This window comes from Carassius auratus, unplaced genomic scaffold, assembly GCF_003368295.1.
Source record: "Carassius auratus strain Wakin unplaced genomic scaffold, ASM336829v1 scaf_tig00021147, whole genome shotgun sequence".
NCBI lineage: Eukaryota > Metazoa > Chordata > Actinopteri > Cypriniformes > Cyprinidae > Carassius > Carassius auratus.
The window spans coordinates 141,474-167,963 of NW_020525085.1; the positions used below are offsets into that span (position 1 = coordinate 141,474).

The window sequence follows — 26,490 nt, forward strand, 5'->3', positions numbered from 1 at the left end:
CAGTGTACATTGTGATATTACTTTCATGACACTTTACCTAAAACTCAAGAAATGTTACTTATATTGTAAAATATTTATATGCAATGGATAATTTAATTGAAAACTACAGCATTACAGTAAACATAATCTGAAAAACATCAGTTGAGATTCAAATAAAGAGGTTAAAATGTCTGATGCATTACAGTATTTCTTTGAAAATTGGCTACATTTTCCTAATGCAAAACTTTATTTTGGTTTTAAATGTGACATGCACATGTTTTCGTGACTTTCTGGAGCCGGTACAAAGCATTCCACTTTGAAGCATTAGGCTCGCTTGCTCTCTTTAAGAATTCATAAACCTGTATGGTTGTATTTGCTTATGAACACTGTGTTTGTGTGGGAGAACATGACTTTGTGTTAAAGTGAGCATGAGAGAATGTGAACTCCAGGGAGACGAGCATTACAGTTCTCCTCCTTCCTTTATCAGCACCTCCTGCTCTCACATGCCTCCTCAAATTCCTTTCTCCCTTTCAGAAACCCCCCCATCATGCTCTATAACATCACACACTGGCTCACTTTTCACATCCGAATCCGTTTTGCTTGCCTCAAGTTGTAAAGCCTCCATCCTCACAGCACAGTCTGAAATCTCCAGGAATTTGTGCTGTTTTCCTTCCCAGATCACAGGCATGTGCTTTTTTCCACACTAAAAGCTCACAATAGAAAGCACACACACACACACACACGGCCCTCCAGATCATCTCCAGGATAGAAGGCATGTCTGGGCCTCACGCTCCTATTGTTCTAGTGCTCTAAAGACATCACGGAGAGTGCTAGAATACAGATTCATGGTGCTAGTTAAGGCAAGAGTCACTATTACTCCTTCTCACAAACAACCTTTAGGGATTTGAATGACTAAAATTATAGCACTATAGCTTTATGAGAGGAAACAGAAAAAATATAAGACATTTTTACTTTACTTTTGCATTATCATTCCTCCAGTCTTCAGTGTCACATGATCTTCAGAAATCGTTCTAACATGCTGATTTGCTGCTCGAGAACCATTTTGTTGAAAACAACTGTGCTGCTTAATATTTAAGAGATCAGAACGTTGCCAAAGATTTCTGACACCTTTGATCATTTTACTGAATCCTGAAGTGCAAACTGTGTACTATATACGTTTTAGAAATTCATATAATCAGTTTGTGTGAGGAACCGACCATAACAGACATTTCCCTCAGATTAATAATATAGTTCACGCCAGAATAGAAAAAGCAAACATAGAAAATAGTTTCAACTACTTTTGTCCTTACAATGAAATCCAATGGGGCCCAAAAAAACGGTGGACTCCATTGACGTTAACTGAAAGGAAGGACAGAAAAACATCAAGTCATTATTCAATCTTCTTTAGTGTTCTGCAGATGAAAGTAAGTCATACAGGTTTGGAACAACATTTGCACATATCCAAAACTTTCACTTTAATCTCATGTCTATCTAGACCGAACTGAATTGTTCACACTACGTATCATTTACGGTCTACATGTGGCACAGGTTGAGGCTGAGCAGATGCGTTTCGGTGTTTGAGAACGCTGTTGAAAGAATGAAAAGGCTTTTCATGAAATACCTCTCTGATCAAATTAGCCTTGAGATTCGGGAGGCAGGCTCAATTTCATTAAAGCCTTTGAGAGATGTGGGCTTGTGTGTGTGACGATGGTTGTAAGAAAAGCTCATTCATTAAAGAATGATGGAGAGCAGGATTTCTGTGCATTTGGAAAACAAAGTTAATGCTCAGGTCAGATCTGACTCAGAAAACCTTGGGACAACTCAACATAACAAGAGCAAACATCAGCCTTTCAACGACCAAATTCTAATGTCACAATCTAGCTATTTTTACTGGAATTCAAAGGAAAAATTGTTCCTATATCAGAAAGTGCAAAAGAGAAACAGATCCAGTCAGAATTAGGGCTGAGAATCATATTGGTCAATATTGTAAGCACGATTATTTAATATGATTATAAGTGGGCCACATGACCAAAACTTTATACAATTGAAAGATTCATTTAAATATAGTGACATATATCAAATATATGTTTTCTGTAAATGAGGTTGCTGACATCTACATTTTAGATGCCAGTAGGGTTACTTGAAGTCTTCAAACATGATTGAAAAATAATTCTAAGAAAAAAGATACAAATGAAACAGAGTGATTTGTGTTTTTATGCAAGTCTAAAGTATTCAGTTAAAAGCCTAGTACAGAAATGTTATAATCAAATGTAAAATAAGCAGTATAGTAAGAACTTATTAAAGCTACAAAAGTCCTTCAGTCAAGAGCATTGAGGGATTTTCTCTTTGTCTTTTGTTGTTTGATTAATACGAAGCACACAGTCAGCAGCAGAAATATAGGCTACTGTCACTTTAAGAGCAGCGCGGTGGATGCATTTTATTTTCTTCCTCACATTTGCATTCACTTAAGACATAACCAAGAAGGGTTTCCGTACATAATAATCACCAAGCGCTGCATTTTGACATATTTTAACAAGTATCTGACTGCTTAGGCAAGTAACTTAAGCTAAAAGGTTTTTAAGGAGGATCGAAAGCGAACCGCTGGAAAGTGGGGCGGAACGGGGCACAGGGTTTCATAATCGTTGGAGTCTGAAATGGGAACTGTATTTCTATTAATTGCACAGCTTTAGCCAGAAGAGTCTTGATGGAACTCATTACGTCTCTCGTACACAAACAGGACAAGGCGGCTCCCTCAAAGCAACTATTTCTTCTCGTCTACTTTGCTTTTTTCTGCTTTTTCATCTGCTCCATCTATCAGTTTCTGAAACAACAACTCTTTTCAACTCTTTAATATCACACAGGATTCCTCAGCTATTTCCCACAATCCCTCAGCTCCCTCCCATGTCTTCCTGACGGCAGTATCAGGACATCTCTGATATAGATAGTCGCTCAACTGCTGCCCTGGGCAAATAATTCGTCCCACACCATTTGTTCTGCAGATATGAATGATTCCTCAAGTTATGTGAAGAAGAGAGGCGTGCTGTTTTTTGGGCTGCACGATTAAGCAAAATAAAACCAAAATTGCGCTATTGCTTTGTACAATTTTCAGATCACAAAGATTAAGATGTATTTTAATAAATAAAAGCGGTGTTTGTTTAAGAGTGACGCACTTCACTGTGTTCTTTTACACACGAGCCGCTCATGATCCAGTGTTTTCATACATACATTTGAAAATGCAACACGCACTAAACATCTTCTTGAGAAGGAAAATTCAATAAAGTCAAACTACAATACTGTATGATAAAATTCTGTAATATTTTTTTTTTTTAGAGAATATGCCGATATACAATAAATAGAATCATGATTATTATTGTTAATGCTATTATTATTATTATTATTATTATTATTATTATTTGGTCATATTTATGTATATAAAAATCACAACAATTTGTTTTGGCCCAACGGTGCAGCCTTACAAACAATCACAGCAAACCTGGAGCTTTTTGCCTTTATTTTTTTATATAGGAAATACATACATACATGCATGCATGCAATTAAATAATTCTTATTACAGAGAGGGGGAAAAAAATAAAGAAACTCCCTTCCTTTTTCTTTTCTAAACAATCAGACCTTGATTTTTGCCCATAAGGCAAACAATTCTAGACTTATACTTATAGACTTATAGGTGATGGGGATCATGGATCACGCTAATCAGGGAACCGGCTTTACTGATGAGATGCACATTATCATATCGTTTGATATATTGTCCAGCCCTAATTCATGCTTTAACTAGTAAAGAGGATGAGATGATTGGTTCATGTGCCACTTGAAATGAGGCGCTACAGCGATCTCTCACCACACATTAAAGAGCCACATAATGGTCTAAATTTCTTTAAAAAAAGACAACTTTGAAAGCTGACACTTTGTTTCATACCTAAAGTAACCTGCTCTGTTTTGTCTGTCGGCAATGTCTTTTTCCCTGCATTAGAGCTCCATTGGTTGTTGAATGTAGCAACAGTGACTAAGGGGGCGGTCTATGCAAAGGTTGAACTGAAAAGGAAGGTCCCTAAATCAGTTAACACAGGTCAAGTAACACAAGTGCTGATGTCAGCATCTGCGCATTTGCGAATAGGTGAGCAACAGGAGGAAAAGAACAACACCGACTACAGCAGAGCGCTTCATGTTTGGAGTTACTACTGACTCCAGCGTTCTGGTCTGGAAGAGTCAGCAACACTACCCAAAATACACCATGAACTCACCGCTGCCAAATATATCTGACACAGTGCGAGTGTGACTGTGTTGGAGTTTTAGGGTAATAACACATCTGCTCACACAGCCGTCCTCTCGTCCTGGAGAGATTACGCTCAGAGGCGGTAAACAGGAAGATCAAACTCACAAGAGCCGGTCAATCAATGGGGCTCTTTGACTCCTGGCTGAGACGTCGATTTATCCCTCTAGACCACCTTGAGACTGTTTGCATACGTGTTTGTCAGCAACTGTCAGACGGAGAATCAAAGAACAGAGCACAGAGACCAGATCTATGAATGTATTTCACAATGACAGAGCAAAAAGAAGCGAAGTCCGTAAAAGTAAAAGTCAATTTTAAAATCACTCAGTATAATATGACACCATGAGATTTCTTGTTGCAACAAAATCAGCTTTTGGCATCTGTAATAATCCAGAACTATGCTAAAGTACTGGGACTATTTTGCACAAACTATTTCCCAGTACCATAAATAAGTTTTTGCGAAAGGCCCTAAACAAACAGCTCAAATCTAAAGAACAAATCAATTGTCAATACAAATTCAACTTGATAATCAACTTGAGTCCGATGCAAAATCTGCGTGGGGAAATCTTCCACCCTCAAGCGAAATTCCCAACTGTGCACGTTCCTATTGAAATGACTCAATTTAAACCATGACCATTCAATTTGCAGAACACTGGTAAATGTTACTGTAAATTTAGTCTAATTTGACTAACTCTATGTTTGATGAACTTTTAATCTCAATGAGATTTATATGAAAGTACACTCTACTCCTTTAAATTCATTGAAAAGTCAGCATTGAAAATTTAAGTCCGTTTCTGCCACAGAATAAAAAATAAAAAAAGGTAATTGCAACTATGTTTGTGGCAAACATCTGACTTTTTTCTCATAATTCCAAGTTTACATCTAGGGTTGGGAACCGTTAGAAATTTTCCTGTTTTTTCTAGTATTTTACCTTCAATGAATGTAGTGTTGCTGGACGGTAGTGAGTAATGTTGAGTAATGCTGGTCCATCAATCAGCATGTGCTTTAAAGGTGATGTTTTTTACACTATGAATCAAAAAAAACACGGGACGTGATGTTAAACTGTCCATTGTGCCAATGGATGGTATGCACATGAGGTTTGCCTTGATGTTAAGAGTGGCGTGGGAGCTGTACCTCAGATATGGGAAAGATGTAAATTTGGGACACATCATCAGTAGTATGCCTTTGAATCATGGGGTGTTTCGGCCTTTCAATACTAAACACCCTCATCAAAGGTGGCCAGCAACAGGGTGATCAAACCTGAGCTTGTGTCCCATGCCCAATCATGAAAATTGCCTAGTTGTTTAAATGGCGCAGCCCACGGGACTATGCAAGGCAGGAGGCGTCCTCTTCCCTGAGTCAAGCCTAGAGCTGACCGCATACCTTGTTCACCCTCTTCATGGAGGGTTGTGACCTGGGTTCTCAAGTGGGTTATAGAGTGGGGGGGATTAGTGAGTGGGTCATGTTGATGCTCTTTGAGCCCAACAAGGGTCCTTCCTTTTAATCCATATCCACTGGCTGCTTCTTTCGGCCGCTTCAGAGACTGATTTAATTGTCTGTCGCAGAGCCTGTCCATGGATGCCAAGGTCTTTCAGCAGTCTGATGGTAGAAGAAGCCACAAAACCTCTGCATCCCACTTCAACCGGATAGACTTTCGCTTTCCACCCTCGTTGTTGAGCGTCTGCTGCCAGTTCTATATAGCGCAGTTTCTTGCGCTCATAGGCCTCATCCGTTGAATTCTCCCATGGGACTGTAAGCTCTATGATATAAACAGTCTTCAATGAAGGGGACCAGAGAACCAAGTCTGGTCTGAGGGTGGTGACTGCAATCTCAGGTGGAAAGATTAGTTGCTGGCCAATATCAACTAGCATCTTCCAGTCCCGGGCCATGGCTAGCTGTCCAGCTTCTGTTTTGGTAGGGGGATGTTTGGGCTTTTTCTGCCCCTCTCGGATGAAGGTTGGGGCCGTGATGGAATCGATCGCTCTCAGGGGCAGGGAGTTAGTGGTATTCCTCTGGCTCTCAAGAGCTGCTGCCAGACTCTTGAGGACCTGGTTGTGTCTCCAGGTATAACGACCTTGTGTGAGGCAGGTCTTACAACCGGCCAAGATGTGCTTAAGAGTTGCTGGAGTTGGGCAGAGGGCACAAGTAGGGTCCTCGCCATACCACTGGTTGAGGTTTTTTGGAGATGGGAGCACATCATAGGTGGCTCTGATGATGAAGCTGATGTTGCTTGCCTCCATTTCCCAGAGCTCCCTCCAGCTAAGCTTTCTCCTCTCCAGACCTTCCCACCTCATCCATTGTCCCTGTCTGACAAGAGAGACAGCCTTTGCGCTTCTTTCCGTCTCCTCCTGACGACGAACCTCCTCGACCACCATTTTCCTCCTTTCTGATGTTGAGGCCTTACGCCAAGTTGGCTTACTTGCCGTAAGGCCAAAGCCTCCTCTTCCCAACTGGACATGCCCTACAATGTCACATTTTGCTTTTTAAGAAGGAATAATCTGGTTGGCCAAATAGTCCCTTGAGGGCTGAGACACTTGTTCATTTCCCTAAATTAATGAACTATAAACTGTTATACTTATAACCATGTACACACTCAATAAAGCCCCTATTTTACAAATAATAAAGCAGTCAGGAGATGTGACGCAATGAGTGGTTTCCACATTTTTAAACATTTAAAATGCATGAAAATAAATATTTTCTAATCACTCTTGAAATGTCCTGTATACTAAATAATCTATCCCTCATACTTACATAACAATAACAGTCCATTTATTTAGTGGTCCTAGTTGAAGTCAGTATGTGTATTAATGACAATATGGGACAAATATAAAGTAATTCAGTGGTAGCAGGTGCTGTGTGCTGCCGGTACATGCACAATCAGACAAAATGGCGAAAAATCATAACGAAATGATTAATAGTCATAATTATATTATAAAAAAAATAAAAAATAAAAAAGTGTTTCCAAAGGGGTTTTCACGCATTTCAACCTTCCTTTCCATCCTTGACTATTATTCAGGCAAAGAGTGATTCAAAATTAGATGAGACAAAGTTGACAGGCCTAAAATAAATAAATAAAATAAAACAGATCAATGTTTCAGTGGCAGTTGTTTCTGCACATTAAAAACGAGCATTTTCACGCCATAAATAACTACAAGCGTCACCTTTAAATACGGCGTCTAGCCTGATTAAGGTTATTGATGTAGTGCGTAGCATCATCGCTAGCAGAAGCCAGGGATCTGCACATTCAGCAGGATTCCAGATGGTTAGCTGATTCACTGCATGACTGACTTTCATGTCTCACTATTTTTTGTCTTTTTTTTTCTGCCTGAAGTCGGGGACAGCAGAAACACCAGCTGAAGGTCTTTGGCTATGAGGCATAAAGCTATTAAAGGATAAGTGCACTTCCAAAATAAAAATTTCCTGATCATTTACTCACTCCCATGACATCCAGGATCTGTCTTTAGTCAAAAAGAAATGAGGGTTTTTGAGGAATACGTTCCAGGATTCTTTTCCATTTTTTCTTCTTTACTCTGGAAGTGAACTTATCCTTTAAAGTGTGCAGCAAGCGGTTCTCTGCAAGGACGCAAAGCTAGATGCTGGCAGAATTTACATGCAATAAAGTTTGTCCTTTCTCCAAGCAGAAGGTATGACATACAGATTACTGAATTTAAGAATCAGACCAAGAATCGGGCCCTTCTACTGTATGTTATAAATAAGGGCAAAGCTATACAGTATAACAGAGTGAAGCACCTTGAATACAAGTATATAAGTCATTTTTAAGTTGCAACATGTTTAAAATTATTAAAAATTTGACTTTATGGATATTTTGGAAAATACAGCAAGCAAACGTTTTTTTTTAATAATTTGCAATAAAAAAAAAAATCAAATGCAAATGGGAGAGGTGTTTAGAAAACCAGTTTAAAAGTAATTATTATTTTATTATCATAAACTAAATGACATTCTCACCCTTAAATTAGACTAGTCTTTTAGGCAGTCTGTCAACTAATCAGTTGTAAAAATATGCAGTTTAACCTATCCTGACTCTCTCTCTCTCAATCTCTTTTGGACACAAACTTCTTTTCACTCCATTACACAAACACACACCAAAATAGCCTCTAAAGCAGATTACTATTGCACTGCAATTTTCATCTTCAGCTCCCTTGTGAGGGTGTGCCACAGTCAAATATCTTCTTAAACATCCGTAAGCATGTACAAACACATACAAGCTCAAGATGTGCATAAATTCTGTCCAAACGCAGAGGTTTTAACACGACTCCCTCCCCCTGCTCTGAAGCAGCCCGCAATCCCTTTTAAGAGAAGACAAGGAGAGAAAAAACAGGGGAAAAAGAGAAAAGCAGCACAGTTATGACTTCCAGCTGTGGGAACGACTGGCCTGTGAGCAGGAAGTCCGAAGGAAATGCCTTCGTCACATCCCGCTCCTGTGTTCGTTCTTCAAAAATGGGGAGAATTTTTACTCTTTTTTTCTTCTTCTGCGGCCTGTTTTATCCGTTTGTTTTTATAGATGCGTGTGTGTGTTTTAGGCAGTGTTTTAACTTAAAGCCTTACCTCATATCTTCTAATAAATCACATTCCGTCTGGTGTTTGAGATGCAGGCGGCCGAGCTGCTCCGTATGAGTGTTCTTCAGTTCCTGTGTCACTTTTACCTGAAAGCAGACGACATCATTAGAGGTGAGGAAGAGGATGGCACATGCAGGGTGCACAAACACACACAATGTCCCATGTTAGCTCATTATTGCGTTTCCAGCTCCAGTCAACTGTACAAGACACGATGACAAATTCACAGTCCTTCCAAACAACAAGAGCAGAATTCCCACTAATCAAACTTGAACAAAACAGACAGACACAGTTTTATGGTCGATTACGTCTATAAAAAAAATATCTATGCATGTTAAAACTTTTTCCTGACTCAGTTTGATATGCTGTCAATCAAAACATTGCCTCAACCAATGGCGTGAGTTTGTGGGCGGGACAATCTGACCAGCAATGCTCAGGAAACCTGTTTGAAAATGGTCATCATTTTTTTTGACACTCAATGCGTGAAAGTAACACGCTTCAGCTTTAAACTATTCTATGTTACACAATACAGCACTGCTCATCTTATAATTTAGACTATTAAATATGATTCTACAAAAGTCTAAACTATGAGATGAGCAAACCAAAAACCAAAGTAATTAATAATTAAAAACAGATTTGCATATTTCTGCAACCTTTTGAACCAAGGCTTCAAAATGTCTGAAATGTTTCCATGTTATGTTGACTGAATAAGATTAAATGATTTTATCAAAACAGTTCAGATGAGTTATGAGAATTTTTTTTTGATATTTAGCATGATAGGATATCTTTTCTGGCATGACATCCTAATATTCCACATCTAATGGGATCTAAATACATCAGAAACTATTGCATTACACAAAAATGTTAAAAAGCAATCTGTAGACTTTGTACCGTATCAACAACCGAGAATTCATGAACTTAATCAGCAAACTTAAAGCCACACCTTTAGAACATATCACAGTAATGAAAGAGCAACATCCTCACATACCAAATATTCTGTCCAAAAATACCTGTATTTTGTTGCACTTTTCATTTGTTGCACTCTTAATAAAAAAGGTATCAAAAGAGGGTTTTGCAGATTTTTTTTAAAAAGAAGCATATTATTTTCTTAATGTGAAGAACATTTTAATAATCTAAAGAATGCTTTTCCACTAAGATGAAATGGTATGTTTGTTAGAGGAACCATCAAAAAAATTGGCAGAGTGTAGTGCCATACCAGTAACCTGAAAGAAAACTGTTTTAGGTTTATCTACAGGAAGTTGCCAACAGTAATGCTTTGAGGTCAACAATAAAGACACAGGTGATGGTTTCGATTAAGACCTTTAACCACTCACATCCTGAGTTATGTGGATGTGAAAGTCGTGGAATGATAAAGAACCCTTCCATACACTGATTAAGCTCATAAATAACTCCTTGCTGGAAAGACTATGTGGCGCAGCCATCCAAAACTCCATGAAATAATCTTGATTATAGGAAATATGGCATTGATAACAACACATTTATGAGTTAAAGGAATAGTTCACCCAAAAATGTACTCACCCTCAGGCCATTCAAGATGTAAACAAGTTTTTTCCCAATGTAGCATCACTAATGGATCCTCTGCAGTGAATGGGTGCCGTCAGAATGAGAGTCCAAACATCTTATAAAAACATCTTAATAATGGATGATATTATCACACAGATATTTGCTGCACAATATGTGAACTGATGGACTGGAGTGGTGGGGATTATTGTGATGTTTTTATCAGCTGTTTTGACTCTCATTCTGACGGCACCCATTCACTGCAGAGCGAGTGATGGAATGTCACATTTCTCCAAATCTGTCCTACATAATGGATGGCTTGAGGGTAAATTCTCAGTTTAGTATTTTCTTAAATGCTCTTAAAATACTTAAGATGAACACATTCTCCTCAATGTCTGGGTTCAATAACAGGTACTGGAACCTGAACCAAACGTAATACAAAAGAAAGTTTAATACACAGCTGCAAAAAAACTAAACAAAAAAACAACAGGACCAGACCAATGAGCCCGGGCAGGTTGACTAATATCTGGGGAGCAATTGTTAATTACAACAGAAGTTCTCCACTTGCAGGTGAGGAGATAATTGGTTCTGTATCAACTCCCTAAAGGTTAAAGGCAAGGAGGATGGAAAATACTACAGAACGCCTGCATCCAACCCTACCAGCATCAGCAGGACACAATGTTACAAGCTGCACCATAACACATGGTTTGACAGCCGGCTGCACGGCTCTCATCAACACTTTGAGCTGTACAGGTGAAGCATTATTACTCTGAGATGGAGGAAACATTCACAGCAGCATTTGCGTCAGGGGAAAACAACAGGGCATCAACAGACCAGCACATTTTCCAGGCATTTCCTCAGATCTTTGTTGTGGAAATATCCACACTGATGCCAGACACAGATCAAATCAGATTTTTGGTTTGAAAGACACATTTGATGACACATTTACAGTCTGTCCAGCACATGCACCTTTTAATCCCACATTTAACCTAGGATTTATACTGTAGCCTATCCTGTGTCCTGCATTTCTATAGAAAGAGCTAGACGTCATTTTATTGTGCATTCAAAAGGGAGGGAATATTATCAGCGCAAAGCAAACGCTTCTTTGTAAAATATTTGCATTTTAAAACATCGTTTAGCCAAAATAACAGGGCTATTGTGGGGTAAACGTGTGCTACATGCTATCTACCTCCCTTCTCTCCACAAGACAAAGCAACTGCAACGAGTCAGACGTCACCTTTAAGGATTTTACACTCTGATGTAATGCTTTGAGGATTAAAATGCATAAATGTGTGCGGGATGATAGGAATACAACGGTTTCGCGAGGTAATTTCACATTCCTCCATGCAGCCTGTGGGACATGAGTTTGAAACCCAACACCTCTGCTGTCACCTCTGAGGGAGACAGTAAAACATCTTTGTGCAGGATATATGATTTTAAACGCATCTTCCCCTCGTGTGCATGACATCATGACACATGTGTAACACAATGTCAGACTTTAGGGTGAGAATAATGATTGGTGATCCGTCTATTTGACAAAAGCGTAGTGACTCGGTCCATTCGGAGTAAAAACACACAACACAAGACGACTCTCATGGCTGCAGGGTTTAACCGTTATCTGAGGGCAAATCAGCCTAAAACACTCATCTATCATCTCTAGAAAATGACCTGCTGAATCTCGGGATTATTTACAACCGCTGCCGCTTGAAAAACAACAAGAAAAACAGCACCGCTCGAGAAAACTCTTGATACATGGTTTCAAAACAAACCGCGGCTGGATACAAAGTTGCAACTCAGGGAAAATGTAACAAATCACATTTAAAAAATTAAAATAAATAAATAAACACACGCGTTGTTCCAACGCTGGGTTCTTACCTTTCTTGGCGGAGGCTGCATGTTTGAACATTGGCACAAATGAAGTAATATCCCAAAGAAATGATTCCCACTGCGATCGGGAGAAATGATTGAGAAAACGGGATCAGACTGGGATTTGGATCCAAATTCAGACGGCCATGATGAAACAGGTCCAGTCGGGCAGACGCTTAACAAACACTGCAGATCAGGGGAGAAAGTAATGAAAGAGAGAAGAATATGCCTCCAAAGATGAGTCTCCAACCGTAAAATCCAGCCCAACAGCGCCCCGGACCGGACACACCAATCCCCGCTGCACGAACTCTACTACGGGGATGGCTTAGTCATGAATATTAATTACGTAACGGGACGTTCGCTCACTTGGCGAACCTGATTGGCTAACGTTGGTGCGTGGGCAACGGTCATCGGGTCATTTGAATATTAATGAAGTTACGTGATTGGACAGTTCAAGAACGCAACAAAAGCAAATAGAGCTCATTACTATTCATGAACTAGGCCTTTGTCATAGTAATGTTAGTACATTTCGCAATCCCATTGATTCTTTATCCAGTGGATGAAAATATAACACATTTTGATGTACTTCGGACAGAGTTACAAAATGAGTTATCGACTGTAGAATTCGGTAAAAACACATTTCAAATGCGTAAAATAATTAGACAAACCATTCTGGAATGTAGGCTATAACACATCTGACATATAAAGCCGCTAAATCTGCAGGTCTGAACATGAGGATACACCTTCAAAGATTTTTCTTTGAATATGTCAAGCTCTTGTGTATGTGCAATATAGATCGTATACAGTCAAATACATTTCACTGGATGTTACATAACAATAATCAGATCTAAGGATCTCAGAATGGATTCCAATACCATGATGAACCTCCTATTAATGTTTCACAGACAATGATCTTTTGACTTTTTTTCACAATATAAATCTGTCTGAACAGGCTACTTGTCACAAGGGAAGACATTAATGAAAGAACAGTCAAAATCACCATTCAGTCTTTTATTATGACTATTTTCTACAAGATAGAGTAATGAAAAATCTGAAACTTCAGTGGAAGTGTTATATAATGACTTTATATAATAAATTAGCTATATAATGAGCAAAATATGTGACAAACTATCTTATATTTGAGCTGCTTCTTTGCTAGATGCCCGTTCTTTATGAGGTGCATGTTGGGACACTTTTGAAGCATCTATTTGATTCTGTTGAAGTAGTTCACATGTATTCCTAATACTTGTAGACTGATCATCCTCATATATATATATATATATATTCAATTCAGTTCAAGTGTATTTGTATAGCGCTTTTTACAATACAAATCATTACAAAGCAACTTTACAGAAAATTACGTTTCTACAATATTTTATATTAAGAAATGTACCGTATACATAATCTTCCATTCAAGATTGTAGATTTGAAGGGTTTTAAAATCATGAGAAACATAAATTCAGTCAAGTGTTCCCAAACATCGTAGTACGTGCAGAGACTGACCACGTATAGCCCAGGTTCATAACTCTGCTTACTAAGGGTAATAATTATTACAGTATTGTGAGACAAGTACGATAGCAATTGGACTCCTTGACATTTTTTCTTACCTATATAGTAACACAGTCACAGAGGAAAGATGACAGACCACATACAAATCTGATAAAGCCTTTTGAAGCGTTTTGCTTTTGCACTGGAACTGTGCCAGTGTTCAGAATATTTTCTTGTATTTGGACTGCATGGTTTGTTAAGAAACCAAGCAATAGGTTTCATGCGTTAACATCTAAACTATGGTTTTATTCAAGTTCCCTGAACGAATGTGTTTCCGGTTTCTTTCAGGCTGTGTGTATTTCCTCTGCACTGTACTGTCGAGCAGGACGTTAATTATTGATAATTAGCATATGCCTTTCTCCTTTGCCAGACTCTGCAGGGTTCTCACCAAGGGCTCTATTCTGAAACGTTAAAATGCAAAGCATAGTGTTTTTTTTCTTTCTTCTTTTTTCCCCTCAGTATTATTGATTAAAAATAGATTACTGAACTTTAAAGGAATAGTTCACCCAAAAATGAAAATCAGCTGAAATGTACTCACATTCAGGCCATCCAAGATGAGTAGATGAGTTTGTTTCATCATCTGAATCAACATTGATTTAAACGTTTGCTGGAATGACTCGGCAGGTAAAGCCATCATGAACTCTAAAATAATATTGCTTACAGGAAATATGGCACTGATAACAATAACTGTATGAGTTAAAGGAATAGTTTACCCAAAAATGAAAATTTGCTGAGAATGTACTCATCCTCAGGCGATCCAAGATGTAGATGAGTTTGTTTATTCTTGGGAACATATCACTTGCTCACCAATGGATCCTCTGCAGTAAATGGGTGCCGTCAGAATAAGAGTCCAAACAGCTGAGAAAAAAAAACATCACAATAATCCACAAGCAATCCACAGCACTCCAGCCCATCAGATAATGTCTTCTGAAGCAAAAAGCTGCACGTTTGTAAGAAACAAGTCCATCAAGATGTTTTTTTACTTCACACTATTGCTTCTAGAGAAAATATTCATAATCCATAATATTGCTTTCTTTTCTGAATCAGAGAAATCTGCACAGATCAAGCACTGTTTACAAGCCAAAACGGCTCTAAACAAATATGTGGGTGGATTTTGATGTGAGAGGACAACAGGAGATGGACTTTTTCGCTGGAGGGTGAGCACATCTTCAGCACATTTTGATTTTTGGGGAATTATCTCTTTAAAGTGACTGTGTGAGGCTTCCAGAATGGCTGATACTGTGGCCTATGAGAGCAGGCCGAGGCATGTAAACACACCCACAGTGGATATACTGTATTCAGAATAAACAGGCTGTGTAGGTATGCAAACTGAAAGGAGGCACAACTGTTACGTTGCTGAAGGAACCACTGAAAGCATCTGTGTGAGTTGCTTTTTATTTTGCATGTGTAAAGGATGATTCTTTAACATCAGTATAAAATGCATTACCATTTTTCTTTATTGAGCTTGCACTATAAAAAGATTGTTAATGGAAAAAAAAAATCTAAATCAATCCAAAGAGAGATAAAGTAAATTATGCATTCATAACATTTATAATCTGTTTAACAAATGGTCAGGATGTCTAATAGGTTTGTTCAAATCACATCAAATGTCATTAGATGTAGATATGATCTATAAGAAATATTGGATGAAATTCTGAGGAAGTTCTCAGCTACTTTATGGCTTTATCCAGTGCACTGATCGAGATGTGTTGGTCTGTGTCATTAATGCAAGCACTTAATGGGGTGTGTGACTATGAGAACAACCATTTAGTGAAACTTTAAAAGCTCATTTTATGCATTGAGCTTTGAAAAAACAACTCAACACACTCAGTTAACAACAAAGTTCAGAAACACTCGCATGCATATACAAGCTGGATAATGCATGCTGATCTTTTATAAAAAGACTTTCAAAATTCAAAGTAACGGTGACATGACACCACAATCAACAGTTTGCTATGACACCACAAGCAATGAGCTCTTCAATGACTTTTATTATTGTGATTTTGGCTTTCATTTTGTGCTTCTTGCCTTTCCATGTGAACCGCAGTATATGCTACACCTTCCGTTACCTGGACAAACACGACTGCAGCATATTACTACTCTCCAATAATATCTACAAGGTCACACGACCCCTGGCCAGTCTCAACAGCTGCATTGACCCCATCCTCTACTTCATGGCAGGACAGAGCTTCAGAAACAAAATCAAGAGCAAGAAAAGTAAAGTTAGATTTGAAAACAGGAAATCATCCTCAACCTCTCTTAAAGAGTTTGTGATCGAAGAGAGTCACTCAGGGAAATGACCCATGATAAATGACTGTGATAAATATTAATGGAATTAACAGTTCATTTGAAATCTCTGGACATCTTTGAGTCTCTGAAACTCCTGACAAGGAACCATTTGGTGTTGAATAAATAGAAAGACCTTGTGTCCCTTCTGAAAGATGTTTTATAGAACGTGAAGGACCATATGGTTAAATATATCTACTCTTTGACCAGAGAACGTGCTGCGTTCAATTCATAAGTTGCAAACTCTGCATTTGTTTGGAAACCTTGCAAACTGACACTGTGTTTGAGGATTTATGGGATTATAGGCTGATTAAGTTGTTCATGAAAAGTTGTGTCAGGAAGGTTATTATCAGGACAATGGCTTTTCTCTAACTGAATTTGGCATTTGACAATGGCTTTTCACTAAATTTTGGTTCAGTTCCAGAATACTATTCAAATCAGCCAGAGCTGTCTAAACATGCCTTTAATCAGTCGAGCTAGTTTTGTTATTCTTAACTAAAACTGAAAGTAAAACTATTAAAAAGCATTTACTGAAATTAAGTTGAATAAAATATAAGTATTAGAAACTTGAAACTGAAATTAATTTAAAATGAATTAAATGTTTCATTTGAAATATTACATTTTATAAAACTAGAACTAGTTTTATATTCATTGTAGTGATATCTGAAAAAAATTTAATCAGAAGAAAAAACTAATATTTGTTATCGTTATCAAATTTTGTTTTCATGCAAAGTAACAAAAAAAAAAAATATTGTTTTTGCAAAAGAATTGGGATTTAGATTGCACAAAGTCAATCAGAACTCAAATACAGTCAAATACAGGTTGTGAAGGGCAAGACCTGTTTATAGTTTAAGAAAATTAACATATGAGTGACTTGTAGTTTTCTTGTTTTAAACAAATCAAACAAATTATGTACTTTTTTTAAGTAAAAAAATAAATAAATCCATAATTTAGCTATTGACGAATAAATGTAAAAGAAGTGTCTGAAATGTTTAAATATCAAGAAAACTGTACATCATGTGGTTTAAATACCAAGAAAATCAATAAATACCTCATATACTGTTCACAATAACCAAAATATGTCTTCCACGGTGAGTTTTTTTCTTTCAGGTGAATTGCTGTCAAGTCTAAACATACAATTGCAGTATTGTGTAACATGTTAAACAAGCATGTTTTAAAGATGTTGATGTAGCTGTATAAGGGTGAAGTTTAAATGAGTTTGCTACTTAGATTGAAGCAGAAGTGCCCCTGTTATTGTTTGTTGAAAATCACCTTTCATGCAGCATGTAACACAGCTCTAAATGAATGAAAACATCCTGCAAAGTTTTACATCTTAAAGTGCACTGTGTGTAAAGTTATTGTATTTAAAAAAAAAAAAGTCATGAAAACAAGTAATTTTTTTTAACCAATCTTTAGCTGCTTCAAGGTGATGTCAAAATTAAAACATTAAAAAAGGTACATTTGTACCTTAAGGGTCCATTTTGGTACCTTAAAGGTCCATTTTGGTACCTTAAAGGTACATATTAGTACATAAACTGTACTGTACATATTAGGACCCAGTAGTTACAAAAGTGTACCTTTTGAAAAGGTACAGCCCCTAGTGACAGCTTTTGTACCTTTATTTCTGAGAGTGTGCCAAGTGATTGACAGGCCATTGACCAATGAGAGCAGGCTTGAGGCGTGTTGACATGAGTAGTCCCGCCCACCATGAAGAAATGCAGCATGATCAGGCAGAGGAAGATCAGGACTGTGCGGGTATGAAGAGCACAAGGGGACATTCCTGAAAATAAACTGCCGAAAACACATGTGAGTACGTGACTTACATTTTTTTTTTTGGCATGTCCACAATCATATTTATCAGAATGTGTAACTTACAAAAATGTGCAATGATTATTGGACTTCACTGTGATTACTTTTTTTTTTTTATAAATCTGGACATAGATAAAACTATAAAGACATGTCAGTTTGTGGGATATATATTTTCTAAGTTTATTCATTTAGAAGATGTCTCTAAGTAACATCTAAATAATGAATGCTCTAGTCTACACCATCGATTCATCCTTAAAACACAGTTACATTAGACAAAAGTCTAAACTGTAAAGTTCCAAAACGTATATATTAAAAGGTATTTGTGGAATTATAAACTAATACTGTATGCAGGGTCCGGAAGTCTCCAGTCAGATTTATGCTTTAGGTTTCCTAAATTATTATCAAGTTATTCTAGTGAACATGATTAGTTTTGGTTTTATCAGCATTTGATAATATAATTTATATTTTTAAAAAAATTGTTGTATTGAATTATACAAAATAAAAAGCAAAAACTGTAAAATTAGCCGTTATGGAAATATAATCCAAGGAATTTCTTAGGAAATTCTCGGGAGATTTAAACACACTTTGTCGATGATTTGCTTCATTGATCGATAAGATGTGCTGTTTTCAGGCATAAATGAGAGTGCTGTTAAACTGTGTGAGGAGCAGAAAAATCTATTTAAACTTTGTACATTTGTTCGTGCCATGAGTTTGGAAGAAACAGTTTAAAATTACTTCAGTGCTCTGTTACAAACAATATTCCAGGAATATTTGTAGGCTGTCATATGCATGACAGTATCAATATGGGTGTGTGTAGTTTGTCGATATTTACCATCTCTTAAAGAAATACATGTGTGGTGTATGTTTACCGTAGGTACCCAGACAGACACCATGATGTGCACTTGTTACATTAACCTATTGCAACGTGAAATATATTTATTCAAGCTACACCAAGATATGTTGTACTATGCAAGACCTGGCTTGGGAAGCAATGAATGCTTAAATGGTTTTACATAAACAGATTATCAATATATTTATATTTTTATTTGCTTGCTTACTCATTTAAAGGAATAGTTCAGCCAAAAATGAAAATTTACTGAAAATGTACTCACCCTCAGGCCATTCAAGATGTAGATGAGTTTGAATCAGGAGAGAAATATGCACAGATCAAGTACCGTTTAAAAACCAAAAAATTGTTATCAGTCTCACAGCACTCTTTCACTGCAGAGGATCCATTGGTTAGCAAGTGATGGAATACTAAATTTGACATGGACATGGTCTTGAGAGATCTTGAGAGGCATTCATCCTGATATATTTTCCTAACCAATTCTTGACTGAAAAAAAGCTTTTTATTTTCTGGCAGCTTAGTCATGATTTCCTCTTTCTAACAAAAAACAGCATCATTTTACTGCTTATATTGATTTACAAACCCGATTCAAAAAAAGTTGGGACAATGTACAAATTGTGAATAAAAACAGAATGCAATGATGTGGAAGTTTCACATTTCTATATTTTATTCAGAATGCAACATAGATGACATAACAAATGTTTAAACTGAGAAAATGTATAATTTTAAGCGTAAATTAAGTTGATTTTAAATTTCATGGCATCATCACATCTCAAAAAAGTTGGGACAAGGCCATGCTTACCACTGAGTGGCATCCCCCCTTCTTTTTATAACAGTCTGCAAACGTCTGGGAACTGAGGAGACTAATTGCTCAAAAATGGGACAACATTCCTATTCCTAAACTTGTCTGATACAGGCTAGTTGCTCAATTATCTTGGGTCTTCTTTGCCACATCTTCCTCTTTATGGTGCGCCAAATGTTTTCTATGGGTGAAAGATCTGGACTGCAGGCTGGCCATTTCAGTACTCTGATCCTTCTTCTACACAGCAATGATGTTGTAATTGATACAGTATGTGGTCTGGCATTGTCATGTTGGAAAATGCAAGGTTTTCCCTGAAAGAGGCGACGTCTGAATGGGAGCATATGTTGTTCTAGAACTTGGATATACCTTTCAGCATTGATGGTGCCTTTCAAGATGTGTAAGCTGCCCATGCCAAACACACTCATACAACCCCCATACCATCAGAGATGCAGGCTTCTGAACTGAGCACTGATAGTTTGTATACGGCTTCTTTTTTGACCTAAAGAAGTAGAGTTTTAGCCAGCAACGGCAAATGGCACGATGGATAGTGTTCACCGACAATGGTTTATGGAAGTATTCCTGAGCCCATGTTGTGATTTCCATTACAGTGGCATTCCTGAATGTGATGCAGTGCCGTCTAAGGGCCAGAAGATCAAGGGCATCCAGTATGGTTTTCTGACCTTGACCCTTACACACAGAGATTGTTCCAGATTCTCTGAATCTTTGGATGATATTATGCAATATAGATGATGATAACTTCAAACTCTTTGCAATTTTTCTCTGGGAAACTCCTTTCTGATATTGCTGTACTATTTTTTGCCGCAGCATTGGGGAAACTGGTGATCCTCTGCCCATCTTGACTTCTGAGAGACACTGCCACTCTGAGTGTCTCTTTTTATACCCAATCATGTTGCCAGTTGACCTAATAAGTTGTAAATTGGTCCTGCAGCTGTTCCTTATATGTACATATAACTTTTCCGGCCTCTTATTTGTTACGGCTGCTGGTGTGTGAATGAAGGCTCACGAAGGAGAAGATATACTAAAGGGTACTTTTAATGATCGCGGGAGAATAAGGGCACATCCAACAAAACTATACAATATTACATTAAGATACAACATCATACATCAACTTACTAACTCAATCACGGACAAGGAGGAACTCAAAAGCCAGGGTATTTAAGCACAAGGGAAGAAATCAGATGAATGGAGAAAGGTGGGGATTAATCAATTAACCAAACAAGAAAAGGAAAATGACAAAAAAAAAGGAAACAGAAAGTCAATGAATGTAACAGTTCTCCCCCTCCCAGAACAGGGCGTCCTCGCACTGAATGAGGAATACCAGCGGAGGGAGGGTGGGGGTTCTGGAAGCGGACGTGGGGCAGGCAAGGGGCAGGCAATGGAGAGGACCCCGGATGGAGTAGGAGGGAGGAGCCAGAGAGGAGCCCGGAGCAGAAAGAGCCAGGTGGTGTTCCAGAGACCAGCCAGGACGACACCCCAGGGGTCATACAGACAGAGACAGCACCGGTGGGTGAGGAGCCCAAGATGGAGCAGAGCAGCCGCAGAGCCAGGGTGACGCAGAGGTTCTGGAGGTCCAAGGCAGCGCTGAAGGCACCAGCAGCTGAGGCAGAGGCGGGGCTCCGGAAGCCCGCTGCAGAGTCGGAGCGACGGAGGACAGAGGTGGAGCCAGAGGGAAGGAGGAGCCTGACAGAGCCGGAGGGATGGAATGACGAGGCGAAGCCATAGGAGTGGAGTCCCAAGACGGCGGATGGTCGACGAATGACCAAGGTGGATCCGGAGGGACGAGGGAGCCCGGTGGGATGACGGCCATGGTGAAGACGAGGGAGTGGGGTGCCAAGGCGGAGCCACAGGGTCGAAGGGCCGAGGTGGAGTCCACACGCCAAGGCAGGGAATCCACGGAACCACCGGATATGGAACAGAGGAACTGACAGGTCTAGGAGGAGGCGGGAGAGGGAGGAAATTCAGGACTTACCTCCACAAACCTGTCAGTAAGGTCCATTAATTCCTCCATATAATTTACAGAAACCGAATGCAGCTCACCCTCGGTCGCAGGAGTGTGGGCAGGGCTTTCCTTCACGCCCTCGATCTCCACCAGTAATCCCACGAGCACGGTGTTGCCGGCTCACACACCTGGTCAGTTGCGTTCTCGGGTCCTTGCTCCCTGACAATGATAGGCTCAGGCTCTGCGGCTACGGTGGGCTCTAGCTCCGTGCAGCGGGATGGCGGCTGGCCAGATCGAGAAAGTCCCTAGTGTGGTCTTCCAGCGAACGGTCTAGTTGCTCCAGGCACAGGAGTTGGACTGCTGAATGAAGGTGCACAAATGAGTAGATATACTAAAGGGTACTTTTAATGATTGCGGGAGAATAAGGGCACATCCAACAAAACTATAAATTATTACATTTAGATACAACATCATACATCAATTTACTAATTCAATCACGAGCAAGGAGGAACTCAAAAGACAGGGTATTTAAGCACGAGGGGAGAAATCAGATGAATGAAGACAGGTGAGGATTAATTAATTAACCAAACAAGAACAGGAAAATGACCAAATAAGGAAACAGAAAGTCAATGAATGTAACATTATTGCTACCTGTCCCAAATTTTTTTAAATGTGTGGCTCTCATGAAATCCAAAATGAGCCAATATTTGGCATGACATTTAAACACGTCTCACTTTCAACATTTGATATGTTATCTATATTCTATTGTGAATAAAATATAAGTTGATGAGATTTGTAAATTATTCCATTCCTTTTTTACTAACTATTTGTACAGTGTCCCAACGTTTTTGGAATCGGGTTTGTATTAACAGAATATATTGAGAATATTAGCTGATATTACTTTTAATCTGTATTTGCATGTATATTGAAATGTGCATCAATATCGCTTTGTAAATTGATGTTGACATGATGTATTGATATGATTTAATTGTCTTATTCTCTGACAGATCTGATTGAGAATGGCAATGCTTAACAGTACTGGAATACTGGAGACTGGAACTAATGATAGTCAAGTCTACCGTTGTACTTTAAAAGAACAATTCAAGTACATTCTCCTGCCGGTGAGTTACACTTTGGTGTTTGTGTTCGGTCTGGGGTTGAACATCACGGCCATGTACATCATCCTGTTTCGCACCAAACACTGGAAGCCCAGCACCATCTACATGATCAACCTCAACGTCTGTGACACGCTTTACATCCTCACCCTGCCGTTCCTCATCTACTATTACGCTGATAAGAACGACTGGCCGTTCGGTGAGCTGATGTGTAAGCTGATTCGCTTTCTCTTCTACACAAACCTCTATGGAAGCATCCTCTTCCTCAGCTGCATCAGTCTGCACCGGTTTCTAGGCATCTGCCACCCGATGCGCTCTTTGTACTGGATGAACCGCCGGCGTGCTCGTATGATTTCTGTGGGAATATGGCTGATCATTCTCATCTTACAGGCACCACTTCTTTATTTCTCCCGGGTGAGACATAATAATAATAATCTGGTCTGTCATGACACCACCATCAAGGAGCTCTTCAATGACTTTCTGGTCTACAGCACGGTGGTGATGTTTCTGCTTTTTGTCCTACCGTTTGGGGTGGTGCTGGTCTGCAGTGGCCTGATGGTGAAGAAACTTCTTGATCCCGGAGATCTCAGAGAACCAATGTCACAGTGCTCCAAACAGAAGTCGGTGAAGATGATTGTTATTGTGCTCTTGGCTTTCATGGTGTGCTTCTTGCCTTTCCATGTGAACCGCAGTATATACTACACATTACGTTACCTTGACAAACACGACTGCAGCATAATACGTCTCTCCAATAATATCTACAAGGTCACGCGACCTCTGGCCAGTCTCAACAGCTGCATTGACCCCATCCTCTACTTCATGGCAGGACAGAGCTTCAGAAACAGCTTCAACAAGAAATCAAGAATAAAGACTCACAAATAACATTCATTATTATAGTAAAAAATCTGGATTTTTACAAATATCTGTATTTCATAGAATGACCCGGGAAGATCCTGGCCAGGATTTCTAAACTGGCTAAAATGTGTTCCATTTGTGTTGCATTGCTTTGACCGTTTTCTGTAGATCCCATCTTCTTAGATGCCACGATCGGTCGATTATGCATAATGCCTGAAGGCCATTGGTCAAACTACTGTATGTCATTACTTCTTTAACAAGTATGAAAACAATGCCAGAACCAGACATTTAAGGCAGTTGAGAAATCCTGGCCATGAAAAAAAAAAGAGAGAACTTTTCACCATGCATTTAATCATTTCACACACGTAGCTAATTCAGAAGCAAGTTTGAATTAGCAACAGATATCCAATCACGTGCCTCACCTGTCAAACAGTGACAGAGAGCATTTACTCCTCCCTTATAGCTGCCTTCACTCATGTCGTAATGAACGTAATTCTGAAATTGACAATATGTGGCATTCTTTCTTCTCTGAGCTCTTCAAAGCAGGGTTGCCAAGTCCTCTGTGGGTTTTTGGGCCGGTTTTGTTGCGATGACCTAGCAGCCCTGTTTACAATTCATACAATTCAATTCTCTGAATTATGCATTTATCCATTTAGATTTTGCATGCTCAAAGTATACTGTGACGCTGCATAATTAACTATTTAAAGTGTGAAAAGCCATATTGTTTATATTACTGTAACAATTTCCTGGTAATCATCAGGTTATTGCATATAATCCGTCCAATAGCATGTGAGATCAGAATAGTGTGTTAGTATACTGAAAAGGCCATATATTATACAGTGTTTTCTGTGGATTTTTAAAGTGTAAATTGTAATGTTTTTATTTTATATCACTTTTATCTATTCCTAATGCTCAAAAATGCAAAAGCCCATTTTACACCACTCTTCAAAGAAGTTTGGGTCAGTAATTTTTTTTTCTTAAAGAACTGAATACTTTAAAAAAAAAAAAAAGTCACCAAAGAAGAAGAACCAAAAAGGGGGTTTCGTAACGATGGCATAGAGGAACTGTCACAAGGTAAGCTTGTTGACAGACAAGAGACTACCTGGACTTGATACACATGCACACATCATTATTTGATTATGCCAGAATTTACCATTTTATAAATCATCATGGTGTTGTCTGTAAATGTTGTGCCCATTTCAAATGAGTATGATGTTGTTGTTGTTGTTGTTTTTGTTAGCCAACATTTTGTTCAGTTGTTCTTTTTAAAGAATGTCACAATACGGTTTAATTTTACAGTTTAATCTAGTTTTGTCTGGGGGAAGGGGGGATTTATTATTTCTGTGTATGTGTAATGTTTTATTATTTTATTTTCTCCTGTGTATAATGTATGGACCCTGTTTGTTGATTTGGTAGCCTCAGCCTCAACCATTCATCAAAAGGACTGTGAAAGCGGGAATTCTTTGAACCACCAGAGGCAGTTTCAACAGGATGAAAAAGAGCATACCAGTGGATGATGGGGGCACTGACATTAACCTGCTGTATTCACTCTATTACACATTTTTTATTTCAAGTACTGGTGGTTTTGATTTTGTCTGGATGACATGCTGTCCTAACACAAACTAGTCAGAGCTCAGGTACCACTCAATATGCTGCCATAATCAATCAGAAAATAAGAAATATGAGTGTCCATTTTTCAAAATTGAGATTTATATATGATACGAAGGCTGAATAAATAAGCTTACCATTGATGTATAGTTTGTTAGGATCTAAAAATTAGGCCGAGATACAGCTATTTGAAAATCTGGAATGCGAGGGTGCAAAAAAATTATATATTGAGAAAATCATCTTCTTAGTTCTCCAAATGAAGTTCTTAGCTATGTATATTATCAATAAAAAATGAAGTTTTTATATACTTATGGTAGGAAATGTATAAAATATTTTCATTGAACATAATCTTTACTTACTATTCTAATGATTTTTGGCATAAAAGAAAAATGTATCATTTTGGCCCATAGAATGAATTTTTGGCTATTGCTACGAATATACCCCAGCGACTTTGGTTTTGTGGTCTAGGGTCACAAATATAAAGTCATATTATAATAAAGTACTCAGACTCGACAGCGATGAATGGTCATGAAATTAATGATTACAGTGACTTCTCAGTCTGTAAGGTCTGAGTACTCTAGTACTTGTGCACATCTCTGTTACTTATAACACATATACACGGTATTGGGCTAGGATGTATATTGCATTGATGTATACTGTAAATGCAATAAACATTTAATCATACATCTTGTCACATCTTGTTACTTTTTTTTTTCAAAATTACTTTATGAACAATCTTATTGAGAAGAAAATGTATAGTATGATAGTATGATACATTTTAGGATATTGTTTTGGAAGAAATGGGGCCATAAAGAAAAGAACCTATTCATCAGTGGTTCTTTGTAACACCAGTTCTTTAAAGAACCTTTCACAAAATGGTTCTTCGGGGAACCAAAAATTGTTCCTGTAAGAAATCCAAGCAATCTATATTATTTTATCTCTCTATAGCATAGACTTTATTCAGTGCACAGAAAGACAAATATATTATTGAAAAAAATGTCTATACAAACATGTGAAGTCATTAACAATGCTGTGAGACAAATATAATGTAATTTAATAGAAAACGATGTGAGTGGTGCCAAATACTTTTAGATATACAGCACAGATACTGTGCACTGTTTTTGAACACTTTAAGAACGGGAGAAAATCCAACAAGCAATATAGGGGAATAGTCCTGCCTTTAAAATAAAAGAGCCAATCGCTAATTGGAAAAATCGACGCATCACTACAGGTACCTTTAGAAGCTCTGATTAGGGTCTTGAGATGCACATTTCTGATTGCACAAGGACATTGGCTGATTTACCCTGAATTTTTTTGTTTGTTTAGGCTTTTTATTATTTTTTGCGCTATTTGATCATAAGAAATGACATATTTTAGAGATATTTGTTGTCAGATTGAAATATCTGCCCGAGATGAGTGTCAAAGATGGCC

At 38.3% G+C, this 26,490-nt stretch overlaps 2 protein-coding genes across 2 annotated transcripts in view; one reads left to right on the plus strand and one right to left on the minus strand.

The window, feature by feature from the left end:
- Nucleotides 1-12,506, minus strand: part of LOC113076749 (F-BAR and double SH3 domains protein 2-like) — a 76,954-nt gene extending 64,448 nt beyond the window's left edge. Inside the window, exons 1-2 of the mRNA XM_026249444.1 lie at nucleotides 12,239-12,506; nucleotides 8,834-8,931 (exon numbers count right to left, since the gene is read on the minus strand). Coding sequence (XP_026105229.1) covers nucleotides 8,834-8,931; nucleotides 12,239-12,259 — 119 coding nt within the window. The 5' untranslated portion in view covers nucleotides 12,260-12,506. The remainder of the gene's footprint in view (nucleotides 1-8,833; nucleotides 8,932-12,238) is intronic.
- Nucleotides 12,507-17,670: 5,164 nt separating this feature from the next.
- Nucleotides 17,671-25,331, plus strand: LOC113076750 (P2Y purinoceptor 2-like). The gene is made up of 2 exons (XM_026249445.1): nucleotides 17,671-17,869; nucleotides 22,489-25,331. The coding sequence occupies exon 2, from the start codon at nucleotides 22,501-22,503 to the stop codon at nucleotides 23,476-23,478; it is 978 nt and encodes a 325-aa protein (XP_026105230.1). The 5' UTR covers nucleotides 17,671-17,869; nucleotides 22,489-22,500; the 3' UTR covers nucleotides 23,479-25,331.
- Nucleotides 25,332-26,490: the final 1,159 nt, after the last annotated feature.